Source organism: Pezoporus occidentalis, unplaced genomic scaffold (assembly GCF_034315485.1).
Source record: "Pezoporus occidentalis ecotype Australia unplaced genomic scaffold, CSIRO_AGI_Poc_V1 ctg93, whole genome shotgun sequence".
NCBI classification, from domain to species: domain Eukaryota; kingdom Metazoa; phylum Chordata; class Aves; order Psittaciformes; family Psittacidae; genus Pezoporus; species Pezoporus occidentalis.
Window position 1 is genome coordinate 124124 of NW_026916294.1, and position 13945 is coordinate 138068.

General features: G+C 39.8%; 1 protein-coding gene across 4 annotated transcripts in view; it reads right to left on the reverse strand.

Annotated features, from left to right (window-relative positions):
- Window positions 1–13945, reverse strand: part of USH2A (usherin) — a 372227-nt gene that overhangs the window by 76905 nt on the left and 281377 nt on the right. For all 4 annotated transcript variants that reach the window (XM_062605800.1, XM_062605798.1, XM_062605802.1 and 1 more), the window contains exons 49-50: window positions 10277–10445; window positions 4863–5084 (exon numbers count right to left, since the gene is read on the reverse strand). In XM_062605800.1, the coding sequence (XP_062461784.1) occupies window positions 4863–5084; window positions 10277–10445 (391 nt within the window). The remainder of the gene's footprint in view (window positions 1–4862; window positions 5085–10276; window positions 10446–13945) is intronic.

Genomic DNA, 13945 nt, shown 5'->3' on the forward strand with positions numbered 1-13945 from the left:
TACTGAACTTCTGGAAGAACCTGTGCTATGAAATACCATAGCAAGGTGCTGTGCACAACAGGATGAAGACAGACTGTTGGTGAAAATTTCCTTTAGAAATGTGGAAAATGGGAAAGCTTCTCCATGTACTTTCCAGTCAGGTCTCATTCATCCCCCCTCACCTGGGCAGTCTTCCAATAGTGCATCTGAGCATTCCAGAATGTTTCATGTCTTACTTTATATTTTAAAGTGGGGGTTCATACCAGGTACATAGAACCGAATGGGTGACTTGCCAAATATCACAGCAAATACAGAGAACTGTTCTGTGAGAAGTTACTATCTAAATATAATTTGCATTTTTAATAATTTTATCATAAAATTAAAAGCTGATCATTTATATATATAAAAAATAGATGTATTCACATGAATCACTCTGCACCTGTGAAATACTGGTGTTGAACCCCATACCATTTAAAGAATGGGGTACATTTTAATTGTGAACCAAATGCTACAAACACCTCTATAACTGGCAACAAAATCAGTGTTGTTTCTAATTCAGCTAGAAAGATATCACACGAAGAACCAGGGCTGTAATATACTGTTACATCTATAATGTAGTTTGTCTTTGACATAGTTCTTCTGTAGTATGTAGGCCTTTAAAACACATGCAAAAGTGGCCACTTGTCTCACTGCCATTTATTGCAGCAAATCTCTCTTAGGAAGTCATACATACTGAAAGCTACTCTTAAGAGTTCAATCCTGCTACAGCATTCACAGCATCTCATTGCAGTCATTGTAATGACTGAAAATGGTGATATTACTTACATACCTTCCCTTCTTTCAGGGCTGCTTCTATTCACAGCAATCAAACCATAATCACCAGCTCTCCAAGAGGTAGATACTTCCTCCTCATCATACCCTTATTCCAAATTGTCCTAGGATTCTACCAATTTTAAGTAGCGAATTAATGCAGCAAATGACTCAATTCAATACTAATAAGCAACTCCGCCCCAAGAGACTTTTGACAGGCAAACTAAAATGTTGATAACAAACTGTTTTCCTATTGAAACAAAGCTGTATTCTTTCCCAGAAAACCTCATCTTTGTTTAACTGAATTAATTTTTTCAGCCAAGATTTCACTCACATAACAAGAAGTGACTCCCTTTCTAGTTTCTTTGGTAAACCATTACTTCTTTAATTATTATCAACCTTGTTCCAGTGTGATAAATTGCTAATTACTTAATACCCTAATCAGCGTTCATTCCTTGCACAGATAAACTGTGACAGCGCCATTAATTTAAATAGTAATTTCACTTAATGGCCAGAACAGCACACCAGATTTTTATGCAGCATTTTCTGAAGACTGCATCCATCACTGCAATATTCTGACATAAAGATGTCTGACGTGCACTAACTCACTTAGGGAGAGCAGATGTTGCAGAGCAGAGTTTGGTAGTAATTCCCATAGTGCATCACTTCAGCATGAATGAGCTGCAAAGGCAGAGGTAGACAATCTTCTGAAACTGCATTGCATAGCCTCTGACCTTTGCTTAATTTATCACATGTAGCACTTGACTCCTGAACCTTGACACCTCAAATGTACAATTTTAAATATGCTCAAAAAACCAAAAAAACACAACCCCAAAATAAGACCATGTAATATTGGATTGATTTGCCTTCTAAAAATCACTTTATTCAATTTGCTTAAGGATCCAGAAATTCCTACAAACCCTTGCTGAATTCAGCAAAATACCGAAATACAAATGGTTTGTTTATAAATCAGCTGGAATGTGTCTGTCGTGTTCTATATGTTTATGTTTCATAGGCACATAATGCATTACAGCAAAAAGAAAATCCATGGGCTGGAAAAGACACTTCCTGCTAACAGTGATTTTTGTCAACAATTATTTCATGCTCATCCCCAGCAACTGAAAAAAAATTACGAACAGAGCTGAGTGATGAATTACTAATTTAGTAAATCTGCAAAACCAATGCTTTCAAAAGGGAAAAAAATGAGTATTAAAAGGCTTAGCCTTTGGAGCCAGACTAGAGGATCAGCAAAATACAGAGCCAGTGTACACTGCAAACTACTCCAAAAATCCTTGGTTTACACATGGGTATTGCAACTATTACACATCAGGAACCACAACAGTATAAAGCATAAGTCTGGGATGTCAGTATTGTGGCATTTTACTAGCTTTATTTTATTTTTTCTTTAGAGAAAATCCAAGAGTGGTTTTAGCTGACATTATCTTTTATAGACAGAAATGGACAACTCTGACAATCACAGCGCAGCCATGGGGCTCGGAATGTGCATATACGATGGTATCACTGCCAGCCTTTGCCAGTAGATGTCTCTATGGTCACCCCACTAAAATAGGCCAACAAGGGGTGAAAAAGAAAACCTAAGAAACTGGCAATTAAAAGAGTAATGTGAGATGAACAAGACATCTCCTTTTGCAGCACAGACTCTGAAAAGAGGTATATAATGGCACAAGAAAAAGTTCTATGATTCAAGCCCTTAAAAAAACATTGGGCAGACGCATGTTGCTTTCAAACTGGTTGTGCAACAAAATAAGGGTGAGCACAAGGTTTGCACGCTTAGTGATTCATGTTTTTCCTGTATGACTTTTTTCAAGGAATTAAAACTCCCCCCCAAAAAGCTTTAAATGCTCATTATATTTTCAACATGGCATTCACTGCCAACTACCAAAATGAGCTTCAGAAGCACTTTAGCTTTTGCATAAAGCCACCCTGCTACCTCTTCCCTTTCTAGGCATTGAGATCAGATTTCCAGCTACCATATTCTTGCAAAATTCTACTTATATATTTGCTAATGATAAGTAAATTATGTTTTAATGTGAGAGTATTTTTTTTCCATTATAATCATTATAATAATAGGGATAGGGAGCCGGTAGATTTTTGTGCCTGGCTTGTGTATTTTCATGATGCATTTAGCAAGGCTGAATTACTCTAAGAAATTAAGAAAAACATATTGAGCATGATGTATACCAAATAATAAGGAACCATAATCTATTCTAGGCTTAATGCAAAAGAATACCATCTCATTTCAACTATGGCACTAATTCACCTTTCAAACCTGTATTTGTGTTCAGCTGTATGCTGGCTCACAGCATAAAGTCCTCACAGAAAACCTGTAAGTGATGAAAAAGCAGTTTTCTTCTATAATAGCCAAAAAAATGTCATCTTGACCCATTCTCATGAAGAATGGTGTAAATGATAGAGAGCTATAGGTTAAACACATTTTAAAAAGAGGAATAGAAAGGTTTTCTAAATATATTTATTTAAGAAAAAATGTTAAATATATATATACTGAAATGAAGAACATAACTTTCATCCCAAGATACCTGTATTAGACTCCTACACAACTCATCTGCCCAGAGAGAGTAGTAAAAACATAAACGCTACCCCAGCAGTTCTGTTCCAACAGCATCTGTTAATTCACTCCATTTATAAAATACATATTGACAAAGACAACTGAACTGGGACCAGGGAGATTTGATTTGGTATGAGAAAGTCAATTCAATGTGATTTTGTTAAAGGGCTCCTGCAGGCAAATAAAAGAGTTTAAGTAATAAAGTACATAAAGAGATGTTTTATGAGCCAGCCCCTTCTCGTGGCAGCCACACAATGTGTGGCTATGCAAGAGGGCCTTGTTCAGAGCTGAGGTTGTGAGCCTGTGAGATCAGGCACAATTAGGGATCACAGAAAGGGTGAGTTAAAATTATGCATGCAGTGCTGTTCAATCCATGAGTCACCACTGGAAGGGAAGGATAGTAGACAGACCCCAGAATGTGTTGCAGTGTATCTTCTCATCAGCCTTTCCTGGCACTCTATTCAGAACTAAAACATTTCTAATACCACAGCAGCTGAAGGATCCAGTAAATGTAAAAAAAGAAAACTGAAGATAAAGCTCATTTTTGGGGAAATGAGGAGTTCAGCCTTCAGATCTGGATTCTTAGCTAGATATAAAGATTTTTAGTTGTATAACTAGAGGTTCAAACTGGCATATGGCTAAACCACTGCATCACTCTTCTTTGTACACCAAGCAGAACTGGGTACTAAACCTGCATTATTTCTGTGTTTTGAAATAAGGCTCCCCTTTGAGACTGCAATTGTTTCTGAAGCCTTTTTGTCAGGCTGAGAAAGCCTATGGCTGATGATATATAATTTGTCTAATAACTGTGGAAAGAAAAGATACATGAAAAGACCTGAATAGGGTTTGTAATAATACCTCCAATCTCTGTCACCAGCTAGTCACAGAGTGCTTTATGAGGAAGTAGGGTTCAGATTGTACCTCTGAATGATGGATTAATTTCCAGTGGTATGCAGGAGATTAATGGGATACACATTATGAGCATGTGTCTAGTGCTAGGGATTAAGTTTTGTTAATTTTCAACTGCAATAGTTTACCCCTATGTAGATGCACAAGTGAAGGGACATAGACCACCAAGCAGACAGCATAGCAATCTTCAGTTTCTAGGTGACTGACCCCACATCTCCAGAGTGAATGGAAAATTCCTGAACTAGAATGCATGGCAGCACACAAGGCGGCTAAGTCAAACGTCTGCTCTACTCACTGAGAGGAGACTGTTCCTATTTTCTGACTGGTATAATGAAAGATCATGTACTCCTTTCAAATTTTTCTGGTGTCTCCATCCCTGCAGCCTTTGGATGAAGGTGAAGAAGGGTTATTGAAAGCTCACCATTTTGCAGTCTATCAGAACAGGTGAGTAAAATCCAACATCATTTCAACAAATTGGCACACACACCTTAAATCTGAGTGTGTCACTGCTGAATGGTTGATGACAGAAGAGATTTAGAAAGATGAAGACTGACTTTCTTGAAAACTTATCACATACCTGTGACAGGTCTGTGTGCAGTACCTTTTTCTTCATCACCACAACAGACCAAATCTGTGCTTATGACTTCTCCACCACAGCACTGCTGATTGAAACTGTCATGGAGGGTTCCACCACAGCAGATTTGATTGCCTGATATGGAGTAAGGCATTCCCTGGCAACAAGAGTCACCAACTCCAACTGAAACTCTGTTTTGCTCTTCATTAGGGCAACATACTTCGCCTGTCAATTTAAGAATACAATTAAAGACTTTATGCATTTATTGCTCTTCAAATCCCTGAGAGGCTTTCCTCTGACAGCAACAAGTTTGATTTCACACACTGGTAGCTTCATGTACAAAATATTCCACTTGAAGGAATCACTCATTACATCAGAATGCTGTGAAAGTATTATAATAATGTGTAATAATAACTAAAGAACACACATTCATGAATTAAGGGCCAAGACTTTGTATAATACCCAAATGCAAGCATGACAAAGACAAACTGAGAGAGCAACAAAAATACTTTCTGTACATATGATAATTGTACAACTGAAAACCTTTAACTGGAGGCAGCTACATAATAAAGAGAGTTTGCTCTTGCTATGGTTAGTAGAACAGTCAGCCTGCTTCTCAGCAAAAAATTTCCTTGCCTCCTCCAAAATCATAGAATCATAGAATAATTAAGGTTGGAAAGGACCTTAAGATCATCCAGTTCCAACCCCCCTGCCATGGGCAGGGACACCTCACACTAAACCATATCACCAAGGCTCTGTCCAACCTGGCCTTGAACACCGCCAGGGATGGAGCATTCACAACCTCCCTGGGCAACCCATTCCAGTGCCTCACCACCCTTACAGTAAAGAACTCCCTCCTTATATCCAATCTAAACTTCCCTTGTTTAAGTTTGATCCCATTACCCCTTGTTCTGTCACTACAGTCCCTAATGAAGAGGCCCACCCCAGCATCCCTATAGGCCCCCTTCAGATACTGGAAGGCTGCTATGAGGTCTCCACGCAGCCTTCTCTTCTCCAGGCTGAACAGCCCCAACTTCCTCAGCCTGTCTCATCCTCGTGGGCCTCCACTGGACTTGTTCCAACAGTTCCATGTCATTTTCATGTTGAGGACACCAGAACTGCACACAATACTCCAGGTGAGGTCTCAGAAGAGCAGAGCAGAGGGGCAGGATCACCTCCTTGGACCTTGCTGGACACACTCTTTTTGATGCAGCGCAGGACATGGTTGCTTTCTGGGCTGAGAGCACACATTGAAGCTGGCTCATGTTCATTTTCTCATTGACCAACACCCCCAAGTCCTCCTCTGCAGGTCTGCTCTTTATCTCTTCTCTGCCCAACCTACAGCTGTGCCTGGGATTGCTCCGACCCAGCTGTAGGACCTTGCACTAGGCATGGTTAAACTTCATAAGGCTGGCATCAGCCCACCTCACAAGTGTGTCGAGGTCCCTCTGGATGGCATTCCTTCCTCCCACCATATCAACCCAACCACAGTTTGGTGTCAAACTTGCTGAGGGTGCACTCCATCCCACTGTCCATGCCATAGACAAATATGTTAAACAAGACCGGTCCCAACACTGAACACTGATGGACACCACTCATTACTGGTCTCCAGCCGGACATTGAGCCATTGACCACAACTCTTTGCATGCGGCCATCCAGGCAGTTCTTTATCCACCAAGTGGTCCATCCATCAAATTGATGTCTCTCCAATTTAGAGACAAGGATGTTGTGTGGGACAGTGTTGAATGCTTTGCACAAGTCCAGGTAGGTGACATAAACCTCTCTGCCCCTGTCCATCAGCTCCGTAGCCCCATCATAGAAGGCCACCAAATTGGTCAGGCAGGATTTCCCCTTAGTGAAGCCATGCTGGCTGTCACCAAGCAGCTTGTTGATTTTCATGTGCCTTAGCATGCCTTCCAGGAGAATCTGCTCCAAAATTTGCCAGGCACAGAGGTGAGACTGACTGGTCTGTAGTTCCCTGGGTCATCCATTTTCCCCTTCTTGAAAATGGGAGTTATATTTCCCTTTTTCCAGTCATTGGGAACTTCACCTGACTGCCATGATTTCTCAAATATGGTGGCCAGTGGCTTCGCAACTTCATTCGCCAGCTCCTTCAGGACCCGTGGGTGGATTTCATCAGGACCCATGGACTTGTGCACTTTCAGGTTCTTAAGATGGTCTTGAACCAGATCCTCTCTTACAATGGGCCTAAGGTCTTCATTCTCACATCCCTGCATCTGCCTTCCAAGACTTGGGTGGTGTGGTCAGAGCCTTTGCCAGTGAAGACTGAGGCAAAGAAGTCATTCAGAACCTCAGCCTTCTCCAAATCCTGTGTAGCCAGTTCTCCTGAGAGCTTTCGGAGAGGGCTCATGTTGTCCCTAGTCTGTCTTTTATTTGCTACATACCTATAGAATCCTTTCCTGTTATCTTTCAGATCCCTAGTCAAGTTTAATTCTAACTGGGCCTTAGCTTTCCTAACCTGGTCCCTAGCTTCCCGGACAACATCCCTGTATTCTTCCCAGGCCGCCTGTCCTTGTTTCCACTTATTATAAGCCTCTTTTTTTCCTCTAAGTTTCCTCAGCAGCTCCTTATCCATCCAAGGTGGTCTCCCGGCCCTCCTGCTGCACTTCCTTCTAGTTGGGATGCAACACTCCTGAGCTTGTAGCAGGTGATCTTTTAGTATGAACCAAGAGTCTTGGGCCCCCCTGCCCTCTAAGGCTATATCCCATGGAACCTTACTAAGCAGGTTCCTGAAGAGGCCAAAGTCTGCTGTTTCGAAGTCCAGGGCAGTGAGCTTGCTGCACGCTCTTCTCACTGTCCTGAGGATCTCGAACTCGACCATCTCATGATTGCTCCAAACAAGGCTGCCCTGGAACATCACATTTCCGACCAGCCCTTCCCTGTTGGTGAGCACAAGGTCAAGCATGGCACCTCTCCCAAAGAACTTAAGGATTAAACTCACTTTGAAAATTAGAAACCAACATCACAATCAGTGGGCTTGGCTGCTACTGAAGCAAAAGCACAAGCTTTTGCAGGAAAAGGCTTTAGGATATGCCAATAATGCGAACACTATAGGTGGGGTGGGCTAGGCTGGATAAACTGTGAGGTATGAAGGGAGTAGATTTTGCTATAAAACAAAAACAAAAACTATGGTAAATGGCAATAATTTTCATTTACTAGTGTCTGCACTTGAGCTGGTCCTGTGTTCTTAAAGCTACAATTTCCTATTACCTTTCTGTGTTGCAATGCTTTCTGTGGCTCAAAAGTCAGTTGGAAGGAGTAAGGCTTTTTTTCTGCTGTTGAAGATGGGTAACAGAGGTGATTAAAGTATTTTCATTCCTGATTGTTAATAAATGTGTTTGATGTTTAAAACTAATTTTTCTCATCAAAAGTAATATCTGAAGTCCTTTTTGATCTGAAAGGCTGGGGATTACAGACAGAGAGCCATCCCTAAACCCAATGCAGCTTTTGTTGAGAATAAACATGTGGTACAAGTGTAACAGCTGAGGGAGGACGCTGCCTTCCTTCCCCCCTATGTTCCTTGCCAAAGAGGTGCCTGGGTGGTAGTAGCATTATTTGTTCTGCTGTGCTTTAAGAATCTCTCCTCCCATTTTAATTCTGGAATGGATATTTGCACTTCTTTGTGCGCTACTGTTTCAGAAACTGAGATTTCTGCCTTCCTAATTTGTAATCTTCATGCCTTCAGCCCAGTGTGCTTCAGTACATCTACAGCTATCAAGCTGGTCAAACAACATCTGGGAAATATGTATGCTTAGAGAGTTTCCTGTATAAATAACTTTATCAAATAAAGTCCATAATAAACAAAAAGAGATGAGACCAATTTTTTAGAGCATAATAGATATAATCTATTTAGATACTTCAGCATATTTTCCTGCATTCTTCAGAATCTAATTTAGTTGCTAAACAGAGAAAGTATTAAAACACAGAATGTAGCTCACATCTATTGGAAGTTAAACCTTTTTTTTTAAAGAACTATTAGACATAAGACACAAAGGATCAGTAACCTTCTCATTAACCTCTCAAAATGGGATCCGTTCCAAGCTAGGCTTGAAAACGTTCTCTCTCTGAAAGCTACCATGCAGTCTTACCAGTTAATTGTTATCCTTATCAAAAAGTGACCTACATTAACATTTAGCTTGCAGTTATTAGCATATTTATAAAAATAAAAAAGAAAAAAGTGACCAACATTGTTCATGTTCCTGCCCTTTAGAGTATGGAAAAAGAGAATGTGGCAAGAAAAAGAAAGAGTTTAAAATCATGTTCAAACATTCCGTGTTATTCATGCCTGTGGGCTGCTGACTGAACAAGAAGTATTTTCAGACATAAGACATTTTGTTTCCCTATGCTTTTCTTTCTTGATGTAAACAACATTGAGCTAGTTAACACAGACCACTGGATGGGGACAGAGGTCACAGTATAATCTCTCCATTTCAGTACATTGAGATTAATGAGGCCAGCAGAATTCTCTTTTCTGGTTCTTCCATGTGATAGCATTTTTCTGGTGACATCATGGAAGGTATTCTAAAACTGTGATATATGAATTAGTTTTCCAAGGATCAGAACTTGGGATGTGCTGAATGTGTTGGCAAAAATTCAAATATTTCTGAGCTGAGGGAATGTGTGCCAGTGCATGAATAATGGAGGCGTTTTAGTTCCTGACCTCACAATTGCCTACAAAGAGATATATGCTCTGAACACTGCCCCCTGAAAGGGTTCTCCTCCCCCTTTTCCTCCCCTCTCCATGTCAAAATGCCTTCAACAAACTGGAAAACTGAACACTAGACAATAGGACAGAAAGAGTTTTGGCAAACTTCCCAAACAGTTCTGAGCATAAATGTACGATCAGCCTTATCGAAATGATAAATTTCCATCCAAGATAATATATGTGGGATGTATAATTTGATCTGTAACACTGCTAGAAACAAAGAGTAGACAATGCAGAAAGAAGTAGAAGTGATGTAATCCATAATATTCCAAACAACTGTTTCACGAAAGAAATGGCTAGGGAAAATCACATGGGGTCAAGTCAAGCCAAGCAGAGAACTAAACTGCACCACTAAATTCCCTGATGGTGTTCCTGTTAAGCAGAACTGCCCTCCCCATTATGCATCACTTACTGCAATTAAGTATAGTTGGGATAAATTAGTTCTCTGAGAAATTACCAAATCACCAGGTTTCATCAGTTAAGTCTTTCTTGTATAAATAGAGCATACGACGTTTAGAAGACAAAGTCAGTGCAATTTTCTCTGCTTATCCCATTGAACACAAGTCTCAAAGACACCTAGGAATCTTGATAAATCTCATTTATTGCTATGTTTTCATTCCCCTTGGTTTAACAGACACATCAACTTTGCTGTTTTGTTTCTTTCAAGCACTGGAAAGGAGTTGTCTCTTACCTACTGATACCTTAGTGTAATAACCACCACAGCACAGATGTTTTGGTTGCACAGCATGTACCTGACCACCACAGCAAACCCCTGGTGAATTAAGAATAAATGGAATGTACTTGTCCTCACAGCATTGGAAGCCAGGTTTATTGTCGTGCAGAATCCCATTACAGCATACCTAGAAGTAGTAAAAAAAAAAATAGCTGTAAGGCAATATCTCTTAAACAGAACAAAGGTCTCTGGCAAAACAACGTATACAAAAATGTGTACAACATCCTAATATGGACACTAATATGACTGCAGTCAAATAAATGCAACTTGGCTAAAATTCTGTGCCCTCCAGCATTATCAGACTTCAATAAACTAGTGTGTATCTGACAGAATGCTGCTATTTTGTGGCCTTCAATCATACTGCACCTTAATAAAATAGTCCATTAATATGAATCATCTTCATTTGCCTTGCAGGCTGTTTGAGTCTCTCAATGTGGAGTAGATTGCAATAGGCAGATATAATTTACCATCACCCTACCCTTTTCTTTTATTCCCAATTCTTATTTACTTATTTATTTATTGTAAAACATGTCACCTGAAACCCTTAAAACTCAAAATAGTATTCCCCAATATGAGGAGTTCTTGGTTTTTCTTTCACATAAAAATAACTGGATTTTTCTTCTGATAGCACATGATCACTTATTTATGACCACAGTTCCTCAGACAATGTGATCTCAAGAGATCAGTATTTACATAAGGGCTCTTTTTAAAAAAAATAAAAAATTACATGGAAATGAACTTTGAAAAGGCCTTTTAACTGTGGGCTTCTTTTGAGGTGCTGTCAAGAAAATGATACGCCTGAATAATCAAATAATTATTTGTACACTTACTCCTGTGTCGATGGAATGGCATGCTGTGTACACAGCAAATCATAGAGAACAGCTGGGAAATCACTGTAAAAACTCTAAACTCAGAACCTACACTCAGGGCAAATTGTACTAGCCAGGAGGATGCCTCCTGCAGCTAGACAAAGAAGGCAGTTGTCAGGACAGCACAGATGTTAGAGAAGAGTTGCTCCTTTGTCCTCTTGTGACACAGTGCACTTCCACCACTGACTTGAACCACATTCCAAATCAGGTTATTCTAGCAGCAACAAAAGAAAGTGTTCCTCTTGAAGGACCTTTTGTTTCCCCAGGTATTTTAATTACCAGCTGACAAAAAACATTTAAAAATATCTATCACTATGCTCGAGACAGCTAACTTGTATTACATTTACAATGTTAACGCAAATACATGCCTATAGATAAAATATTCATACTTCTCTTAAATCAGAAACAGATTTTTTCTGACTTCAGAAAGATGATGCTTTGTTTTATTCACTTTTGAATGGCCTTTACGCAATCACCTTTGGAGGTATCAGGTTAAGTTCTGAAGTTAGAATTTAGATACATTAAAAAAATATAGAACCCAAAGTTAACGTGAGATAGGATAGAAGGTGTTCTTGTTTTCTCATTATGTTTTCAGGTTTTATAACCTTATACGCTTTGAATCGCCACACAGCTTTCTGCTTTTCCAGCACACATTCTCATTCAGCATCTGTTTTAGACTATCAACGTAGCTGAATTTAGTCATTTTCTGTTCAGGAATTTTGAGTCTCTGCAGACCTTATTATATTATTTTGCTGTCCACCTTGTCACTGGTAATACAATCCAATCTATGAATTCAATTAACTTACTGTTCTTTCTTCCAGATCATTAGTTAAGATGTCAAATAAAACCCTGCTTTACATCTCTTCTCTGCTTCCTACCATTTGGATATCTTTTTATGACTGGCACGCACTTCAGGCTGAGTTTTTCTTCACTTACACTTGGCTCCAAAGCAACTTAGATGGTTACCTAGTTTCTCTGTATTTCCAAGTCATTTAAAGGCATTCTTAAAAATATCAAAATATGGTAGTTTGTGCCACTGTCCTCAGAGTAGATCACATTTAGCAACAATTCTTGGCATTTGTAAAAAAATGGCCTCTGTCCTGTCCTTTTTGCTGAATCCTGAGCTTGAGATGACACCAGAGCCAGTAAATGTTGTACCTGGCTGTATCTAAGGCCAAATCCATGTTCCTCACACATTCTTGGTCCCAATTTGTGTGCCCCTTGGGACTGTGTTTCCCTCTATGTCTGTCTAGCCCAATTTTTCTTCTTTTCATGGCTTGCATTTGTCATGCTTGTGCTGTTTCCTCCTTCTCAGTGATGCACATCACCCAAAATTCACATCTTTCCATCTTTCAGCTAAAGAAGCTCAAACATCTTTGGCATTATCCAGGCTGAAAGGCTTGAGGAACCACTTTACTTTCCATGCGGTGTTTCCAGGTTTAAGAAATGCTGCTTCTCTCATGAATCCTCAGTAGAAACAGCTGCTGGGTGTATTTCACGCAGACACTGGGAATGCCATTTTAGTACTAACTCTAAATCATTCTGTTTGGATCATTATTGGTAAGATTGCATTATTACTGATGTCTCTCCTTTTCCTCCTGAATTCTCTCAAAAAATCGCCAGCTGAACACCCAGGCTTTTTACAATGGCAGCAGGTGCCACTTTGTTAAAAATTATTTAAGCTCCTTGGTATTTCTCAAGACACTGTAGAAGACTTACAAAAAGGGCTCCAGTTAGCTCTAAAACACATTCAGACTCTCATCTGGCACTACCAATTGATGTAGTTGGGGGTATTATTTACTATGTAGCTCCACACCATCCTCTGTAGACAGCTGTAAATTGTTAAATAACACTTTTTTAGCAGTCCTCTAAAGATGGTTAGTTTCTATTTGCATTGATATTCAGCCCAAGGATCCTGCATCATGAATCCATAAAATAAAATGCATTCAAGTAATGCTGAAATTATGTAATAGACAAAGAAGAAAAGCAGATGGATTGAAAGTTACAGTGGCAAAAGGTTATGATTATCTCATCCTCTTAGATCTAAAAGTGACAGTCCCAGCTGGGTGGTGTTACTATATAGATGAAAGTAGAAGCCTTGTAGCAATCAGATACAGTGACATCATTTTAGGCAGGTTGGAGATCTCACACTTGTACAGAGGGTTGAAAGCTTGACATATGCTTGCTAACCAGAAGATCTTTACTATCTATGGAGATGATACAAGATGTTCATCCTTAGCTGTCATGGGAGCCCTGAAAAATATTGTTAGACTGAGTTACTCACAAATCAGCCCTGTAGTTCTCCTCCCATCCAAGCCCATAGAGGGAGTCTGGCCCAGGAGCACAGGGATTGGAAAGGGCTGGGCATAAAGAAAGGCTTATTCCCAGGTATTGGACCAGTCAGCCATGACACTAGCACAGAGTAACAAGATATCAAATCTGGCAGGCACGATTACACAATATTTTAACAATTTAAAAAAATACACCAAACTTACCTATACCATTCTCTTTTAATTAAAAGTGTGTCATCACCAATCCCTCTGCTTGCTGAAGACTTCACTAAAGGATATTACCTGGCCCTGTGGACACATGCCAGTTGAGCTAGGACTGATTTACTCAACTAAACAGATGTGCTAGGCAGCCATGTTTATCCTTCTTGTCAAACGCTTGCTGCCAGAGCCACTTTGTGGAATAGCAACTCACAAAACACTCTAAGGAATTCCTATTAGCTACAGGAGTTCATTAAAAATTTCTGCCT